Genomic DNA, 20,402 nt, shown 5'->3' with positions numbered 1-20,402 from the left:
GGTGTTTGCAGCAAAGTCAGGATTTATTACAAGTCTCAGAACCACTCCAACTTGGTCTTTAAGTGACGGGTTTTTTAAAGGGGAAGAACAGAAAGGCTGGGATTAATCACCATTCTGTGATATGCTGTGACATTTCTTAATCATAGTTTGGGGAATCAGGATGTCCCTGGCCTATGATTCTCAGGCAACTGGTCCATGGCTCTGGGGTCTATTAGCTTATCTTATCCTGGAGAAACAACCTGAGTTTGTACGTTAACGGTGATATCTACAACAGCAATTTTAGTCATCTGACTCTGGTTGATCAGTGTTCAGTTAGTTAGTTCATTAGATTAATGGTCAGATGGGACAAAGAAAAGAAATAAAGTTTTGGATAGAGCGATTAATCATAAATTCAATTCAGTATCTTGTAATAACCTATAATGGAAAAGAATCTAAAAAAGAATATATATGTATAACTGAATCACTTTGCTGTACACCTGAAACAACATTGTAACTCAACTATATTTCAATAAAAATTTCAAAAATAAAAAATCATAAATTCAGCAAGGTAACTTGATTTTAGGGGGACTTGGCTTCAGTTTAATCCAGAAAGATGAGATATCATGTTACTTAATCAACAGAACTCTTGACAGATGACTAGATATGAGGGCAGCCAAAGGGAAGAGCCTGGGTGCCTGGAAGAATAAAGATGATATTAATGTAAATAGGGGAGTCTTGGCGAGGACTGACTCTGTGGATAATAGTGAACTTCTTGTCTCGAAGGTGTGGTGCCGTACCTAGTAAAGGTGACCAGCAGGCAACTGGAGAGAGGCTGAGACTGGAGAGATTGTTTTAGAGTCATCCAGAGGTGAAAATTAAAGTTCAAAAAGACTGTAAACACAGAGAAGATAATAGGAAACACCTCTATGTAGGGGACAAGCAGTAAAAGCAAAGCTGAGAAAATAGAGGTATTCAGAGAGGGAGGAGAACCAAGAGGGTGATGTGATGAAGAAAGATTAGAAGTAAGCAAAGCTGTTGAGCCCTGGTAAACCTGATACTGACAGGCACTGTGGTTTATCTGGGAAATGGACTGTGTCACACATTCTGGAAACCATTCTTTAAAACATAGCCAAATACCGTCATGAAAAAAATGAGGAAACAACTTTGGCTGTTCCCATGTCAACTGAAAAAGTTCTGGAAATATCCCATACGTTATATAAAGCATGGTCCTTAAGACTGCTGGAACACTTAGCTACCACTTGACTTCCAGTATACCTACCCATTTACATGACTTCGGGTACCTCTCTGTGCTATTTCCTGTCTTTCAAATGAAGGACAATAGTCTATAGTATAGAGCTGTTTTGAGAATTAAGTGAGCTAATATTTCTAAAACAATGCCTGGAACATAGTAAGTGCTCAATAAATATCAGCTATTGCTTTCACAATAGCTTTTAAAGCCCTTTCTCTCCTGAAGTCTCATCAGAACACTTTGGCTTGATGTGCCTCCCACCCCGCATTGATGATACAGCACTTAGCACAGGGGCCTGGCAAATACGTCAAAGGCTCAGTAATATTAATAACCAAAACTTATAAAGCACTATGGGCCGGACACTTTTGTGAGTGCTATTGACTGAAAGAAAAATGCACAATGTAAGAGCTACGACTTGAGTTTATGCAGTGCCTTACTGGGGACTACAGACCAAGAGACAGCCTCTCAGATAGCTCTGAGGAGGTATGGGGAGAGGCCAGCATATATATGATTTTGGGTAATGAGCACATGCAATCAAGCACACATCTCAGTAGAAAGTTACTGCTAGTCAAGAGGAACAGATATCTCAGTTAATGATTGTAGTGCTTTTCTAAGTATGGGAAAGCGCAAGAATTTGAGTTCATAAAATTTTTTCCTGAAATATATCTAACCATCTAAGGGCCTGTTTTGCCTGTTTTCCCAAAGCACTGAGTGCGTCATGCTATTCTTCATCCTGAATTCCTTTCAGGGTGTCCTGTAGGTCAGCAACTGCAGTGGCTAATGACTTGCTCCTTGTACAACTGGATGGTGGGCAACATTCTTTGCTTTACAGCCGTTTTATTACAAGTACTAACTCATTTAATCCACCCAAAACCTCTGAGGTAGGAACCAATGTATCCCCACTTTACAGATAGAGAAATTAAGACACAGATGGGTAATGTAACTAGTGTTAGCTTACACAAAATGTTACTGGCAGAGCCAGGCGGTAAAAGTAAACCCAGGTATCTGTTCCACAGCCCCTTCTTGTAAGTGCTGTGCCACATCGGTCCATACATCTGTACTAATGAAGAGAAAGAGCATTATTTCTATTGACCTGAAACAAACAGACTGCCAAATACTTCTCCAGGAAAGATGGGTTTATTCTGCGATAAGCAAAGAATTACACTTTAGGGTCTGCAACCACAGTGAGCCACAGCACAAGTCATGTGTCCCCCCCAGGGACATTGTTGTTCTCCTTACAACACTTGTAAGAAGAAAAGGAAGTTGGGAAGGCTATAAAAAACAAAGAGTCCATGGGTTTTCTTTGGCTGAGTGGTTGCCAGGAAAGAAGACAGGTCTTCTCCCTATCAGCCTCTGCTAACGTCACGGAGTGTGAGAGTTCCCCCTTCCAGTATCCCAAGTCTATTTAATTGCGGTTTCTATTAATTTTTTTTACATTTCCCACAGAGCACAGCAGAGCTGAAGTTCAAAAATTAGATCCATAGTCATTAAGAGCATAAAGCACCATCTATTCCAACACCGTTATCTTAAGCCCCAGAAAGTGACACTCAGAGAGGGGTCTCCCCTGCAAGGTGATAACCAGCCCACCAGGCCAGAGCCGATGGAGACTCGTTTTCAGTTTCAGGCCCACTGACTCTTCTCCCTCTGGGGAGGTAGGTGAGAGGAGGGAGGAGTGTTTGCCATGGCCCCGCCCCCATCCTTGCCTTCCTCCAGAGCAGAGGCGGCCTGCTCGGCATTCCCTGGGACGTGCTGCAGCGATGGGGAAGGCAGGAGGAGATGAGACGTACTTCCAGAGGAGCAGTCTGTTCTGGGTCACCGTCATCACCCTCTCCTTTGGCTATTACACGGTAAGGGCAGCGGGCCCCGGGCAAGGCCATGCGAGGGGACAGAGTGCTGCCTTGAGCCACAAGATCCGCACCTACGACACGGAGAGGTCGCGCAGGCGCAATCGCCGCTCTCGAGTGCTCTAAGCCAGGGGACTAGACCCGGGAAGAAGACGCAGGCGCACCTGTCTGCCCGCGCCTTCCGCCTGTGTGGAGATCTTGAGAAACCGGCTGCCCACGCTTTCCCTATATGAAGGCAGGGAATACTCCCCATCCCAGGACTCGGTGTCTAGATCTTTCAAGGTGGTGGTGGCGAAGTCGAATGCCGGTGGGGCTGCTACCTCCTATTTCCGTACAGCCAAACCGCTGCCCTCACTGGTCACGGTCCTGGGGCTGGGATATTTCGGGGTAAGGTGTAGCGCGGGGTGCATCTGTTTTGGCCCGCCAGGCTCCCGTAGGGCGAGGGGCGCTGTTGGGGGGGCGGGGTCTTGCGCTTGCGCGCCTGGCGCTTGCCTAGGTTATTGGCGTAAGCGGAAGATCGGTGGGCTTGCAAGCTTTCTGCTTGAAAATGTACCTGTGTTTGCGTCCCCACGGTTACTAGGGCTTAGCCAGGTTTGAATAGAACTCAAGTAGAAGGAGGTCAAGTTGACGGACAGTTCTAGGCCTGCCAAGTCAGGATAGGGCTTCCAAAGCAGAATGTTTGAGCCAGTTAGAATTGCTTGGAAAATGGGGGTAAACCTCAAGGATGGGTAGAATTTAATGGGTAAGAAGAGTTAGAGACTCTTCATAACATGTCATACATGTTATGACATAGATGTGGAATCATGAAGACAGAGAATCTCTACTGAGAGGAGCAGCGACTTTTGTTTGGCAGACAGAATTCATTTAAAGGATACAGGAAAGATACCCAGAAAAGTAGGTTGAGGACTAAATTGTGTAAGTCATTAATAACAGAAGTCAGCCAACCTGGGCACTACATCTGATAACCACAGAGTTTCCTCAGCATAAATCTCCCACTAGAATCGCTTTCAGAAAATAGAAGTAAAGAATGGAAGCCCAGATGACTTAGTTCAGAGTTTCTTTGGTCTGTTACTTGTTCTTATAGAATCGGGATTATTTAATAGCCTCGGTTAAAAATAGATTTAAGTGACCTAATAAGCATTCTGTGCTTCTGGTTCTCTTTCAGTGGGTGATCTTCTGGCCTGAGGCTATTCCTTATCAGAGCCTAGGGCCGCTGGGCCCCTTCACTCAGTACTTGCTGGAGCATCATCACACCCTCGTGCACAGCTGGTAAGGAGAGCTGCAGAAATGGGGTGTGGACCCTGCAGCTCCAGTGTCCCCGTAGACCTGGAAGGCCCCTGGTTGCCTTCTAAGAGTGGTGCTTGTTCACATGAAAGCACCTTTCTCTTGGGGGTTTCTGTGTTAGATTTCATCAGCAGAGAACCATCACCTTAAACTAGGCTGACTTTTGTTTCAGGTATTGGCTTGCGTGGCTGATTCACGTGGGAGAGTCCTTGTATGCCATTGTATTGTGCAAGTAAGTGTTTTTAATAGGTCTTTGTCGCTTTTCTCTTGGTATCTAATATAAGTTGAGAGTAGTCACATTTAAATAATTCATGCGCTTGTAGGCCGAGAACACTCTCAGGTAGAGTTGAATCCCCACACCTAATACTGAGCCTCTCTCAGTACCCAGAGGGAGTACTCAGTAAATAGTTAATGAATGAATTCATTTGTGTTAATGAGTCAATTATTTAGTCATTTAACTTAGATGATTTTTCTTCTTTTTTTCAAAAGTCTCTGTATAGCCCCAACTAGAAGAAAAGATTAGGGGGCTGCCTTCTAGTTTGAAAAAGAGCTGTATTGACCTATAGCCCAATGATTCTCAGCCTAGTTTCACAACTGAATCACCTGAGGCGCTTTCTCAACATTCACTTCTCTGGTTTCCAGGCCCAGAGATCCTAATGTAGTAGCCTTGCTTCAGAGGTAGGAACATGTTATTTTTTCAAGGTCTGTCGGTGATTCTGGGATGCACTGCAAGCTAAAAGTCCTGCGACTAGACCCTACTCTACAGTTGCCAGTGCAGGATAATACAATGTGAGAGAACTGAAAAAGCTTTTCTTTACATTTAGACTTTATGTAAGCACACAGAAAGTATGGTGTAATGAAAGAGATGGTTATAGTAATGCCAGATTGCTCTGCAATTGATTATTTTTCTTCTGGACAAGATTAATTACCACCTCTGTTTTTGTGGTATTACTTCTGAAAGTGGAAAATAAGATACTTTATTGTTTTAATAATAAAAGTAATGAATATTTCCTGGGTGCACACTATGTCAGACAAGTGCTAACTGATTTAAATAGATTATGTTCCTCCACCTTCTGCTTTATTAGGCAAGCTGGACTTTGTAGGAGAGGAGGAGAAAGCAGCTTTATTTTTTTGCCCGTCTCCACTCCCCCAAGGATTACTGTCTGTCTCCCACCCTAGCCCTGGACGAAATCTGAAGCAGGTCCATAGATTTTCCAGTCACTATCTCATATTATCTGGTCAAGTCCAGTCTATTCATTAAAACTATGAACTTTTATCTAATTCAGAACATCTGTTCTCCAGCTGGGGCTCAGCAGCCTGCTGTGGGGAAGAGGGGGTAGTTGATGTCTTCCCTCTCATTCCAGCTTTGTTCCCTGTTCACTAGCGACAGCTGCCTGTGGCCCCTTGGGGTGCTGGGAGCAGTTAGCGGAAGCAGAGCACAGTCTGCCTCGTGATCAGGCAGCTGGGTGCTGTGGTGGTTGCATACCCATTGTTGACTCTTTCTCTCCAAAGGAGCCTTGGTGGATTTTTGAGAAACCGCCCATCACTAGGGATCTCCCTTCTGCAGTTCCCTTGATGGTTCCTTCAGACCTCAGTCAGTATGTCACTTGCAGTTTTCCCTTAGGATCTGTAATGGGGGTCGTGGTGGGGGGCAGTTTCTCTTTTATTGAGATCTCTTCTACCCTTTAGTTAGGCCTCTGGGGCGGGGTTGCTTTTAAGCTCACCCATGCCAGTGCTCTTCCACAAGACCTGTAAGGCTCACGATGACAGCTTCCTTATCCGTCCAGCAGGATAAATCTGCAAGTGCGTGCAGTTCCCTGGGCAGCCATGTACCAGTAGTTAAACGTCTGAGTTAGATATTAAGCCTCCCTCAAATTACTGGGGACTCTTGCCAGGCTGAGTGGTTCCATTGAAGCTGTTCTTTGGGTTGACTTGGGATAGGAAGTGCCACAGCACTGATACCTCTTTGTAACGGCCTCTTCAGGCTCTCAGTGAGAGCTTAGCTCGGAGGTGTGTGGTCCAGCCCTCCACATTATAGTGTTGGAGTACTTTACACCTATTTTGTTATCGTCATTTGGAGCCTCTAATGAAAACGAAAAGACCCAAATTGAACATCCTGCTCTCAAGTTCTTTGATAGGCAGTGGGAGAAGAGGCATAGAGAGGTTAGGCACTATTCTCACATTCCTGAAATCATTTCTTTATGGCCTAACGTGTTGCAGTGTATCATTGGTGACTATAAACCAGAATGAGTATTCCTTTTGACTTATGAACGAATACATTTAAGTGAAAGAATCATGAAGACATGTAGAACAATTGGAAGCCCTACCCCACATCCCACTATCCAGCAATAAAAAGAAATTGATGAATTCCATTTAATCAGACATAAGACTTGACTGAACATTCGACTTTATAGCCACCATATCTATATACATATAGATATAAACTCTTGTATAACTTTTTTCTATTGTCATATATGCCTGTTTTCCTGTGTCTCTACCTATAAATTTACCTCATTTCATTAGTACACAGTATTCTATTATATAGATGTGCCTTAATGTATTTAACAAATCCTCCTTCTGACAGACTTTTAAGCCTCTAGTTTTGGGTTTTTTGTTTTTTTTGACTATTATAAATAATGCTGCGTAAACGTGAATTTCTTGTACATCCTGGCTCACTTTCATATATATTTCATTTTTCTATTGTTTGGTGGTAGAATGTATGAAGATAGTTGATTCTACTGACCTCACACCCAGTGACCTTGATACATTCATTTTTTAGTTCTAATAGTTCATCTGTTCATCTAATAGTTCATCATTAATAATTTAAAAGATTCATTTTTTCTAGGTACACAATTGTCTCTAGAAATAAAGACAATTTTATTTCTTCCTTTCAATTCCGTATACCTTTTATTTATGTTTTTTCCCTCGTTGCACTGGCTAGCACGTCCAGTCCAGTGTCAACCAGAAGTGGTGACAGTAGGCATCCTGGCCTTGTTCCTAATCAAAGGGAAAGCTTTCAGCATTCTGCCTTGTGTTTTCTCTAGAGTTGTATAGACCTTCTCTGTCAGAATAAAGAAGTTCCCTTCTCCTTCTAAGTTTTCTGAGAACTTGTATTGAGAATGGATGTTGAAATTTATCAAATGCTTTTTCTGCATTTATTAAGATGATCGTGTAATTTTTCTCCTTTAATCTGTTAGTGTAGAAAATTATATACTTTTACATATATTTTTTAAAATTTTGTTTTAAATTAAAAGGCAACCACATGAGACTTATTTATATACAGATGAGACTGTAGCAAACCATTCCCTTCATCTGGGCCATTTTCTTTTGAGCTTGGTGTTCAGCAGTTTCGTTTGAATGGCTGTATAAACAGGTATTTATTATTACCATGTGCCAGGCCCTTTACTAATCACTTTGGATAACTTATCTTAAAAATCATCTCAAAACTTGGTGAGATAAATACCATTATTCCTATTTTTCAGACGAAAAAACTGATTCTGAGAGAGAGTGATTTGCCCAAGGTCAAGCTGGTAGTTGGCCAAGCTAGATTTACATCTGGTCCAAAACACTTGCTTTGAAGCCATCCCAGTGCTTTCTAACCCTATATGCTCATCAAAATCACGTGAGAAACAGTTTCATAATACCATGTCCTAGGCAGTAGCCAGATTGCTTCCCAGGGAAGAGTGTACCATTCTAAATGCACAAGAAAAACGAAAATCAATGAACTAAGCATTCAAGTTAATAAGCTGGGGGAGAGCACAAAATAAGCCCCATGAAAATAGATAGAAGGAATACGTTTTTAAAAAACTAGAAGACAATAACATTAAAATTCTGGTGGATAAATTTTTCTCTTTTTTTAGGTCTAAAGGCATCACGAATAGTTGGACTCAACTCCTCTGGTTCCTGCAGACGTTCCTTTTTGGGATGGCATCTCTCTATTACTTGATTGATTACAGACCGAGACGCCATAAACAAACTTAAAAAAGATATCCAAAAAAAACTGAATCACTGTTTTGTACACTTGAAACTAATATAACATTGTAAACCAACTATACTTCAATTTTAAAAAAGAGAGAAAATATAGCATATAAAGTTCCTAGGAGATAAAAAAGATGTTCAAAAGCTTTCTCTATACTGACATTCAGCCTCACCTTTTTTGGGGGGTGCTGTGTTTACTTGATCTTTCTAGAAAGTTACGACCCTCTAGTTATTCACTGTTTTCTTCATCTGCTCTGGTTAAACTTGAGTAGATAGTAGGAAAAGATTTTAGCTTCCCAGTTCTGCAGACTAACCTATTTGGCAGAGGGCTTCCAGCTACCTTCTTGCGGTCCTTGGCTGTGTTGGCATTCTCCCTGTCACCTGGTTTAAGCCACATACTAAGTTTGCTTGTTGGGATATCTTTGCTCCTACCTTCTGATTAAAACACCTTACCCTTACCACCACCATCTTATCAGCTCTCCTTTCCCCCAATTTTTTTTCCACCCACCTGGATCAAAATAGAGTGACACTTCCATAACACATCAGTTCCACCCACATTTGTTAGACACCTGTGAGGCGGGATCTTCTCCTTTCAGGCTTCCATTTCAGATTATGGAGAAAGATGAGGAAGACAAGCAAGTGCCTGGAATGGGGCGGGCCAAGAGGTGACACAGAGGCACAGAGGACATCCTGGGAACCAAGAAGGAACGACTGGGGAATGCTTTCTCTGCTGCTGCCAGCCAGAAGTGATGCTTCCCTCCACTCGGACCCTCTGACATAGCGCTCTGTACGTGCAGGATCTGATGTCCACCTTCAAGTCAGGACCACATCTTAAGACAGCTTCGTTTTTTCCTCTAGCACCTGTCCCATTGCCTCACACACAGGTGTTCTCTCAGTGTTTACCAAACAAAGGAGGGAAACTCTGATTTCACTTTGCACTTGTTCAGCATCATTCCAATTTTTATCTGAAAACTGCAGAACCCTTGCATCAGAGAAAAGGGCAGGACTGCCCTTGACTGGTACTGCCATGTTTCTGTGGGTCCCCTGGTGGGAAACCCGTACCTTTTTCACACTTTCCTATTCCTGGTCACTTTTTCCAGACACTGTAGATGACTCCCTCCAGTTCTGACTCACTCAGCCATTCCTGTTCTAGAGAGTCTACACTATGGGTTCTCCAACTAGTTACTACCTCTCTCATTCACCTGGTTATAACTTAACTACTGACTGGTTGGGGCAGGAGGGTTACTGACTCACCTCAAGGAGCCTTTAGGGCTCCTTTCCTGGAGGACCCCCTGCTTGTTCACTAGGGACTAGACCTTATTTTCCTTCCATGACACAGTAGGTCATGTTATTTGTTTTAAGCAAACACTTATGAGAAACAGCCCCCCTCCCCCCAAAAAAGAGGCCTCAAGTAAAAGCACAACCATGAAAGATGATGGACTATGAATTGGTTTGGTGGAAATCAACTTCTACACGTAAATCCCAGTCTTTCCCTCTGTTTCTCTTGTGATTAAGGGGTTATTGTTAATGGTGCCAAGGATAATATGGCAGATTACTGAATGAAATGTATTAACTTGAATAAAATGTTGTGAATTGTGTCTCCAATCAAATGCTTTTTTTTGGTCAGTTTTGATAGTATTGTCACACATTTGATTCTACTCTTTCTCAAAAAGACTCTATTCTGGAACTTTGTAGCAGGGATTTTTTTTTCACTGATAAAGAAATGCAGAATGCCCTAGTTGTAGGACATATGGTCTTCCTTACGTTTCTAGAGCTGTCTATAGTCCACTTAACTCCTCCACATACACCAAGTTGTGGGTGGACATAAGCATCTCCTTTCATTGCAGGACTGGCCTCCTGTTTCCACTACATTTCATTCAGTGTTTGATGTAGTCTGCAGCAAGTGAAAGGAGTACTCTGATTTTTTTTAAACGCCAAAAGTATAAAATGCTGTTATCTTATTTGGGGTATTATCATGGCCTAGAGCAAAATAAGATCTTAGCAAACAGTGCGGGTCATTCATTTTATAGACCCATAAGCTGCATCCCATGGAGGTGAGGTAACACACAGAGGCCAGACTAACTGGATCTCATGTTCTGCCTCTTCCTCCCCCACAGTCCAGGAGCCTAGAAGTAAGTCTAAAGCAAAAAACAAAAAGAGACAGCTTTGTGTTGCAGTCACAGTGGTGATACAGGGGAAACATCTATGTTGAGTTTGGATGAGAAAAGGCCAGAGGCATCTTGTTGGAAACAACCATGGAGGGCAAACAGACTAAAACCCCAAATATATCAAGGGCAAGTATAGTTTGGAAGGCCAAAAAAGCAAGCCCCAATGGCGGGAACAAAAACAGAAAACTAATGACCTCACAACCTAAAAACAGGCCAGATTTATAAACTAACACTATTTCCTACATTCAACATGTTTATGAGTCCATTGCAATCCAACTCCAAACGTTTTATAAGCCACGGTTTTAAAACAAGTCTTGAGTTTAAGAGGCTATACTCTAGATGTGTAAAGAGGTTCTTTAGCAAAACAACTTGCCATCTGGGAGCCTGTATGTATTTACATGGAGGGCCTGAAAACACCAAAGAAACGTTGGAGAACCTGCCTTTAAGGTTAGAGCACGGAATGCAATCACATTGTTGCTCAGGGCCCTTGCTGGAAGCTTGTTAACTAAATCTCTTAGTTGAGCAGCCTGGGTTGTAAATATCATTTTCCTTTCCTTCTTATCAGCACAGACAAAAAAGAATCTAGGGCGCCTGAGTAATATATTTGTAAGTCTATGAGACCCTTCTCTCTGCAAGGCTCCTTGTCCACATCGAATTGAAAATTATGGTTCCTTTTTTCTCAACGTTGGACAATGAGAGTGTGTACTTATCATTTCACATTTCTCTTTATGAAGATTATAGTCTGATTCCACGGTGGACACTTGAAAATCCTATCCAAAATACTGTATTTGCAATTCTATCCACAAACATTTTAAGATGGCTCTTAAGGGACTTCCCTGGTGGCACAGCGGTTAAGAATCCTCCTGCCAATGCAGGGGACACGGGTTCAAGCCCTGGTCTGGGAAGATCCCACATGCCACGGAGCAACTAAGCCCATGTGCCAAAACTACTGAGCCTGTGCTCTAGAGCCGGTGAACCACAACTACTGAAGCCCACGTGCCAGAACTACTGAAGCCCGTGCACCTAGAGCCTGTGCTCCGCAACAAGAGAAGCCACTGCAGTGAGAAGCCCGCACACTGCAACAAAGAGTAGCCCCCGCTCGCCGCAACTAGAGAAAGGCCATGCGCAGCAAGAAAGACCCAACGCAGCCAAAAATAAATAAATAAAGAATAAAATAAAATAAATGTATTAAAAAAAAAAAGATGGCTCTTAAGCTTTCTGAATAGGATTGAGTATACTAATTGCTCCATTTCTGTTTATAGTGAGGCATAAAGTTGGATTGTGGAAAATACCTTTGGTGTAGTAATACTGTTCAGGGAAATATTCATGAAAGAACTTTTACTTTTTCCTGTACCAACACATTGCACCGGATGTTTGTAGTAAGTAAAAAATTACTCAATATGAATTGTCACTAACATTGAAATCTTGACATTGCTGTAAATAAAAGAGAGGAGTGACATCTATAATATAGAGAAATGTTCCCTGACCCTCGGACATGGAAGGACCACCCTCGCAACACAAATCTTCTTAAGCGATAATAACTATGAAATGCCACACCTGGTTAGTTTGTTCATTATATTTTTCTCTAATACATATGAGAATAAAGCATACTTTACATCGATACCTAATATCACCATGCATACTAATGCTACATTCAGCACACCATTAATAATCAAAAAGTGTTCTACTATCCACTGAGACTGAAGTTGGGATTTGCCTGGCTTCAGACACAGGATTTTAGGCAAGTCTGTCACCTTCCTGGACCTCAATTTCATCATGAAAAAGAATAAGAATAATTTTACATTGTGGCTGGGATGAAGATAAAATAGTAAATTTAAATGAAATCATCTATGTAAACCAACTTTGTAAACTGTAACATTAATCAAGAGTATAGTTTTTACTGGAAGGTTGGTCATGGGTGATGATGTATCCTGAATTTCTCAAACTTGACGGTGCAGATGGATTCTGTGAGATCTTGTGAAAATTCAGGCTCTGATTCAGTGGGTGTGGAGCGGGTCCAAGATTCTGCATGTCCAGCAAGCTCCCTGGTGATCTTCAGACCACTTTGAGTAGTAAGATTTTTAGAGAAAATTTAGAATAAGAACCCAAATGGTTTGACCCTGATTTCGTGAGGCTTGGGGTTGATTTCTAGACATGACAACATGTTTGTGTCAATAAGAAGCACAGCTAAACACCCTCACTGGGAGCTCAGCACTCAGTGTAAACAATCCTTGGAGTCCTGACAGTCGGCGAAAAGCACTGCTGTGGGGCTAAAAATGCTATGAATACAACAAAACAGAAACAGACTCACAGATATAGAGAACAAACTAGTGATCACCGGTGGGGAGAGGGAAAGGGGGAGGGACAAGATGGGATGGGGAATTAAAAGGTATAAGCTACTATATAAAATAGATAAGCTACAAGGGTATATTGTACAGCACAAGAAATATAGCCAGTACCTTATAATAACTTTAAATGGAGTATAATCTATAAAAATTTTGAATCATTATGTTGTACACCTGAAACTAATATATATTGTAAATCAAGTATACTTCGATTTTTAAAAAAATAATTTTTAAAAAGCTGATGAAATTAGCCAATTGGCATATCTGCATACTCCTCCCTCCTTGAGAATAAAAGTTTGGGATTGAGGTCTTTTGAAAGTAAAAAAGAACTCAATATTTTTCAAATATTTATTTTTATTCTAGACACCAATATGACATACCTAACATCCACAACTCTTTGAGGTAACAATTTAAAGTTGAGGACACTGAGGGGAGATCCCTGCCCAAATGGCTGACCAGCTCAGGCCACTGACTCCTTCTCCCAAGATCAAACTTGAAGAAACAGTAAACACATGAGAGAAGTATGAATTCCTAAAACCAAAGGGAAAATGTAGGGAATGTTCCCGCCCACCATCCTGGACAGAAGACTAGAATTGGTGTAGAGGTGGAGAAAGGGGAGCCTTGGGCAGCAGGGAGAACTAGGTTGATGGAGAACTTTTCATCTTCTGTTCTTGTCTCTCCCTCAAATTGAGCAGACAGTTATGGGCCTGACCCTTCAGCACAGAAGTGGGCAGTAGCAGGGTCCATGGCAGCTTCTCCTGATATTAGCAACACAAAGCCCCACTGGGTGATGGGGGAGAGTTCATGAAAACAGGCTGACAGCCCTCAGGCAATCACTCCCCTATACTCCCAATCAAATCACAAGGATTGTGGACTACATTGTTATTTCTTCCTAAAGGTTCAAAAGTGAAAACCTCAGGCAAAAGAGTGACCAATGGAATGGTATCAAACAGGGACTCTTTAAGGGTTCTGTGGTTCCTGAATTCTCATCTTTAAATCACTGATTTCAGTGTAGACTAGGGCCTGGCCTTAGCCCTCCCCCAATGCATTATCAGACCTGCTGGTTGATGCCCCAAGGGAAAACAAGATCACAAGCCCAAAGCACTGGGCAGCAGAGAATGACAAGCATAAGCTGAGCCACACCTGTCATCTGAAACAGAAGTGTTGGAACATAAGGACCCGGAATCTAAAAATCCTCTTTAAGTAGGACATAAGGAGTTAATAAGAGAATATGTTAGCAATATGATATACAAATAAGAAATCACACACAAAAAAGAACTAGGTGAAAATATTAGGCATGAAAAATAAAATAGTTGAAATAAAGAACCTATTAAATGAAAATAGAACAAGTGAAATAGAATGGATGTAGCTGAAGAAAGAATTTGTAGACTCAAATTTGTGGATGTCTCACAGGAAAATACAAAACATAAAATACAAAAGAAAAGCCTGGAAATGTGGATGATAAACATAGAAATGCCAGCGCCTAGGGGTATTATTTCCAGTTGGAGAGAAAAATAAAATGGAGTGGAAGAAATATTTGAAGAAATAATGGAGAGTAATTTCCCCCAAATGACCTTATTTGAAATGACTTATAAAGGGCCAAACAAAGGAGATAAGGCATACCAATCCCTAGGCATTACAATAAAATTTGAGAATAATCAAGACAAAGAGAAAATTCTAAGTTTCCAGAGAGAAAGAACGATCAACCTCCAAAGGAATGACAAGGAACAGACATCAAACAGCTACACTGGATGCTAGAAGACAGTGAAAAATAGTTTAAAAGTACTGGGGAAAAATTACTTTGAATGTAGAATTTTATATTCAGCCAAATTATCATTCAAACAGGAGAGAGTGATGGGAAAAGGATTCCCTGCCTTCAAGGGCTCAGAATGTTTGCCACACAAAAAGACCCACATTGAAAACACTTTTGGAAAAAGTCCTTAAATAATAAAAGGGAAAAAAGTCAGGCAATGCTGCCAGAGATATAGGGTAAGGAGGGAGGAGAGGCATCAAAGAAAAATAAAAGGATATAAACAAGCCCAAATTTAAATTATATACATTCTAGCCAATTTCCATGATGGGTATATGTGTATGTGTGTTTGGGAGGGAGGGCAGAAGGATAAGTGAACTGGGCATGAGAGTAAGTTGAAATATAGAGCTTCTTCAGTTATGTCGCAATAAACCCGCTGTACATTGAACTGTAAATCGAAAACGCATTTAGGGGCTTCCCTGGTGGCGCAGTGGTTAAGAATCCGTCTGCCAATGCAGGGGACACAGGTTCGAGCCCTGTTCTGGGAAGATCCCACATGCCGCGGAGCAACTAAGCCCGTGCGCCACAACTACTGAGCCTGTGCTCTAGAGCCCATGCTCCACAACAAGAGAAGCCATCACAATGAGAAGCCCACGCACTGCAATGAAGAGTAGCCCCCACTCACCACAACTATAGAAAGCCCGCACGCAGCAACGAAGACCCAGTGCAGCCAAAAATAAATGAATTTTTAAAAAAGAAAAGAAAATGCATTTAATACAACTAACCTACCAAGCGTCATGTCTTAGCCTAGCCCACCTTAAACATGCTCAGAACACTTACATTAGCCTACAGTTGGGCAAAATCATCTAGTACAAAGCCTATTGTATAATCAAGTGTTAAATATGTCATGTAATTTGATGAATACTGTACTGAATGACTGTGTGGATACGGAATGGTTGTAAGTGCATCGGTTGTTTACCCCTGTTATCTCCTGGCTGACTGGGAGCTGCAGCTGTTGCCATTGCTCAGCATAACCAGAAAACTAGTGACTACCAAAGGGAGCCGGTTGGGAGGAGGGGCAAAATAGATGAAAAGGATTAAGAGGTACAAACTTCTAGGTATAAAATAAACGTTAACAAGGTTGTAATGTACAACACAGGAAACTAGTCAATATTTCATAATAACTTCGTATGGAGTGTACTCTATAAAAATGTTGAATATGTTCTACACCTGAAACTAATACAATATTGTAAGTCAACCATACATAAATTTTTTTAAAAAGAACCAAACTTTAGGGCTTCCCTGGTGGCGCAGTGGTTGAGAATCCGCCTGCTAATGCAGGGGACACGGGTTCGAGCCCTGGTCTGGAGGGATCCCACATGCCGCGGAGCAACTAGGTCCGTGAGCCACAAGTACTGAGCCTGCGCGTCTGGAGCCTGTGCTCCACAACGAGAGGCCGCGATAGTGAGAGGCCCGCGCACTGCGATGAAGAGTGGCCCCCACTTGCCACAGCTAGAGAAAGCCCTCGCACAGAAACGAAGACCCAACACAGCAAAAATTAATTAATTAATTAATAAACTCCTACCCCCAACATCTAAAAAAAAAAAGAACCAAAGTTTGAGGAACTTTCCACTTTCTAACCCTCTAGAGTCCTCTAAAATCTCAATGAACTAGAATTTTTCACCTTGATACAACCTCAGAAAACCCGAGATGAATTAATCTTATCTTTCCTGCTACTAGGAAATGAAATCACCCCAAAAAGATAAGATCTGATAAAGAGAAAGCTCCCTAAGAGGGACTCTTGCAGGTATTCTACTTTCTAAGGGAAAAGTAACAACATAGCAACCCTCTGAGAGAACTGATAAATAACAAGTCACATTTCAATCTTTTATTGTAATGGGTGTTTCCACTTAAGAGCAAAAGGCAGCAGGGTGTAATGGAATAGCACCCTAGGCTTTTTTTTTTTTAACATCTTTATTGGAGTATACTTGCTTTACAATATTGTGTTAGTTTCTGCTGTGTAACAAAGTGAATCCGCTATATGTATACATGTATCCCCATATCCCCTCCCTCTTGAGCCTTCCTCCCACCCTCCCTATCCCACCCCTCTAGGTGGTCACAAAGCACCAAGCTGATCTCCCTGTGCTATGCGGCTGCTTCCCACTAGCTATCTATTTTACATTTGGTAGTGTATATATGCCCATGACACTCTCTCACTTCGTCCCAGCTTCCCCTTCCCCTTCCCCGTGTCCTCAAGTCCATTCTCTATGTCTGCATCTTTATCCCTGTCTTGCCCCTAGGTTCATCAGAACCATATTTTTTTAGATTCCATATATATGTGTTGCACCCTTGGCTTTTGAGTGACAACTATGTTCAAACTGTTACCCAATACTTACCAGCTATATTACCCTAGATAAATCTCATGTCTTTGAGTCCCAGTGTCTACTCCCTTCTTGTTTTGTTTATTTCCTTTTATCTCCATCTCCCTGATGCCCCCACTTCCAGGCAACAATTCCAAGGTGTTTGCTGTGCCTGTTCTTGGAAAATGTACACTGCTGTTTTGTGAGCAAGTATTTCTGATTTAAATGAATAGTAATATATATGTTGCCATATGTCAATTGCTACTAAACTTTGGCATCTTGAGAAGGACTCCTAGGACAGTGTGAGTTTGGTAACTTAATCTGATTTCTAGTTAAGTTTTGACAATTTGCCAAAAAAGAGCTGAGTTGCCCACATTCCCTGTTGCTCCCTTGGAGGGGAAAAAAATCATCTCTAAGACAGTGTGAGAGCCACTGGAACTTACAAGGCTTTTGAACAAGACAGGAAACAACAGAAAAAAGAAAGTCCAGGCTGGCCAACTAGTATAGCTCATCTTGGATGCCTCCAAAAATCTGTCTTAACTTTGTTCAACTTAGCCAGAATTGCCTTTTAACTACACAGGATATGAGACCAAATGATGTCTGTGGTTAACCCGTAATCAGAATGCTGGAACGGACTACAGAAATCTTCAGATAGACACCCCCCACCATCATTTTACACCGGGAGAAATTGCGCGCCTACAGAGAAAGGTAACCACCAATGTCACACAATCAATTTGCTGTCAGACCTGGGTCTCTGACTCCTTGCTATTTCACCAAGCTGCCTGTCAGCATATTGGATGAAACATCCAAAGTAATGTTCTCAACAGCATGGCTCACCTCCCAAATATTTTACAAATATTATCCAAGAAAGATGCATTAAGAGTGAGAGTAGTTTCCATCATTGTTGTTAGCGGCCCTAAACCCCTACATCCTGTTCATGTTACTGGCGCCTGCCTTTGATACTGTAGCCATAGCAATGTACAAATATTGTAAACATTCTGCAGACCTAGGGATGTTCTTGCCATTGGTTAAAGGTGCAGCAGTAATACGTTGCACATGTACACTGAAAAGGTTATTTATAGCATTTACGAAGCTTTAATGTCTGCATAGCAAAAGAATTTGCTGGGCTTATGTTCTGGGTATTACAGAATATTTCCTAGGAAACTGAAAATAAATATATTATGAAATTTCAATTTTGAAACATATTTAGTATTGTCCTGGCATCCTGTAATGGCTGTTGCAAAACACACTGTAGGCCAGAGACAAGCATTCCTTATGTAAACCCATTATATCCTTTGAATCTGCAGGAATCCCATAGAATGTTGCTTCTATGTTAATAATAATAAGAGTAACATTAATTGAACAGTCAGTGGGTGGCCAGGCATTATGCTTAGAGCCTTGTTTGCATTTTTTCATTTAATCCTCACTTTAACCCCTAGGAGGTATGCCCTGGCATCCCATTTTCCTAATTAGAAAACTGAGGCCTAATGAAATTAAGTAGCTCGTTAACAATCAGAGCTAGTGAGGGGTAGAACCAAGAGTCAAGAGATAGCTGTGACTCCCAAACGTATGTTTGTTACATGTGTGTTTGTTGCCTATTGGTTGTAAATTACAGATGCAACCATAGCATAAAATCTCTCTGTGGCATCCATATATTCACAGTGAAATATTTTGCTCTGTGAAATACATATTTAAAGTGGACTCCACCATCTAAATCCTTGTGTAGAAATCATCTGAATTCTACTTCAAGTAAGCAATCCATTCAAATATCCCTTTGAAATGGCATCTGGAAGGAAAAGATGTTTCCATCTGAACATGAGTCTAACCAGGGACTGGTTAGAGAGGCCTCCTCTGAAACCACTGGAGGTTGGCCTTATAAAGATCACAGTGATGCTTCCTGATTAATTCAAGAGGGGGAGGGGAAGAGGCCAGATCAGGAGCACAGAGCGAGTGAGCTGGGTAGGAGGGCTGATGTTGTTGATGATGCTATGAGGCATCATCCAACGTCAAGTCAGTGGCACTGAGGGCTTCTGGGGGTGGGGGTGGCCAGGCCCCTCTCCTGATCAGGTACACATGCTATTTTTCTGGAATCACTGTGGGGAAGATAGCTCCATTCAGGACAGCTATAACTGTCCCCAGGGGGTACCACTTCTGGTGTGACGATACATCCAGACTAGGTGGAGCAGGTAGGGAAATGGGCATTGGCCTTTAGGGCCTGTGAGACCAGGCGTATTCAAACAGCATCAGGATGGAGATTAAGAGGCCAGTGGGACTAGTGAGGGCTGGGCAACCAAAGGGCTGTGCTGAGGAATGGGGCAGAGCTGAAACATCCCAGTGACATTGGGGTGGGGGGAGGGGACTGTCTTGGAAAATGCAGCAAGGAGAACTCAGCCTTCATCATTTGGAAGTTCTAAAATAGAGGTTTTTATCCCAGCAACCACGAGTGAGTCAATGAACCTTTAACATTATCTGGGATCCAAAGAGGCCCAGCAACAGACAGCCTGGGCCCTCCAGGAATTGTTCTTTGGGGAGAGTGGGGGGCATTGGTGGATGCAGTATCAAAGCTCTCAGATGCACTAAGGAAAATGGACTTAGTGAATGAGATTGGAAAGCAGGGGACTTGCCTGGTGGTCCAGTGGGTAAGACTCTGCGCTCCCAGTGCAGGGCGGGGTGGGGGAGGGGGGCTAGGTTCGATCCCTGGTCGGGGAACTAGATCCCACAGGCATGCTGCAACTAAGAGTTCACATGCCACAACTAAGTATTCCACATGCCGCAACGGGGATCCCGTGTGCCCCAGCTGCCGGCACAGCCAAAATAAATAAAAATATAAATAAATCTATTTAAAAGATTGGAAGGCAGAAGAAGGGAGCAGCTGCCACCTAATTAGCCATGCAGCCTTGAGCAAATCTTTTATTGATACCTCTTGAACTTGGGTTTCCTCATGAGGCAGTTAAACCTGAGATTTATATAAGGTACCAGCTTTAAAAGTCCATAAAATTCCAAAAGCACTATCCACTCGTGAAACAATTTACTGGGAGAAGTAGTGAGCTTCCTGTCACTGGAAGTATTCAAGAAGAGTGAGAATAGCCACTTGTCCCATATGCCATAGAAAGAATTCCTATATTAGGTAGGAAGTTAAGATTTGATTTTGAGTAATAAAAACAACAAAAATAATAATAGTTAACATTGACTGAATACATAATATGTGCCCAGCACTGTTCTAGGCATTTATACACATCTTATCTGATTCTCTCAACAAGCCCAAGAGGCGTGGGTACTATTAACATTCCCATTTTACAGAGGACACTCAGATCAGAGACAGCAAGTTACCAGAGATCTCATGTCTAGAAAGGGGTAGAGCTGAGATTGGAGACCAGGTTTCTCTGACTCCCCCAAGTCTTAACCACTGCCCAGTTCTGCCTTTAGCACCTGCTGCAGCCAGGAT

The 20,402-nt window shown here is 42.1% G+C and overlaps 2 protein-coding genes across 5 annotated transcripts in view; one reads left to right on the top strand and one right to left on the bottom strand.

Annotated features, from left to right (window-relative positions):
* Window positions 1–20,402, bottom strand: part of LOC115801496 (uncharacterized) — a 129,099-nt gene that overhangs the window by 74,267 nt on the left and 34,430 nt on the right. The window lies entirely within an intron of this gene.
* TMEM254 (transmembrane protein 254) lies at window positions 2,912–10,108 on the top strand. 2 transcript variants are annotated; one of them, XM_022591000.3, is made up of 4 exons: window positions 2,912–3,075; window positions 4,238–4,341; window positions 4,529–4,588; window positions 8,217–10,107. In XM_022591000.3, exons 1-4 carry the CDS (start codon window positions 2,986–2,988, stop codon window positions 8,335–8,337), a joined length of 375 nt encoding a protein of 124 aa, XP_022446708.1. In that variant the 5' UTR covers window positions 2,912–2,985; the 3' UTR covers window positions 8,338–10,107. The 2 variants fall into 2 exon arrangements, with proteins under 2 accessions (XP_022446708.1, XP_089753901.1); XM_089897775.1 differs by lacking the exon at window positions 2,912–3,075 and adding an exon at window positions 3,100–3,403 and having other exon boundaries at window positions 8,217–10,108.

The sequence above is a fragment of the Delphinapterus leucas genome, chromosome 16 (genome assembly GCF_059928025.1).
Source record: "Delphinapterus leucas isolate spDelLeu-1000000601 "Yukka" chromosome 16, BTC_Dleu_Yukka2, whole genome shotgun sequence".
Classification (NCBI taxonomy): Eukaryota; Metazoa; Chordata; class Mammalia; order Artiodactyla; family Monodontidae; genus Delphinapterus; species Delphinapterus leucas.
This window is presented reverse-complemented; position numbering and strand designations above follow the sequence as displayed.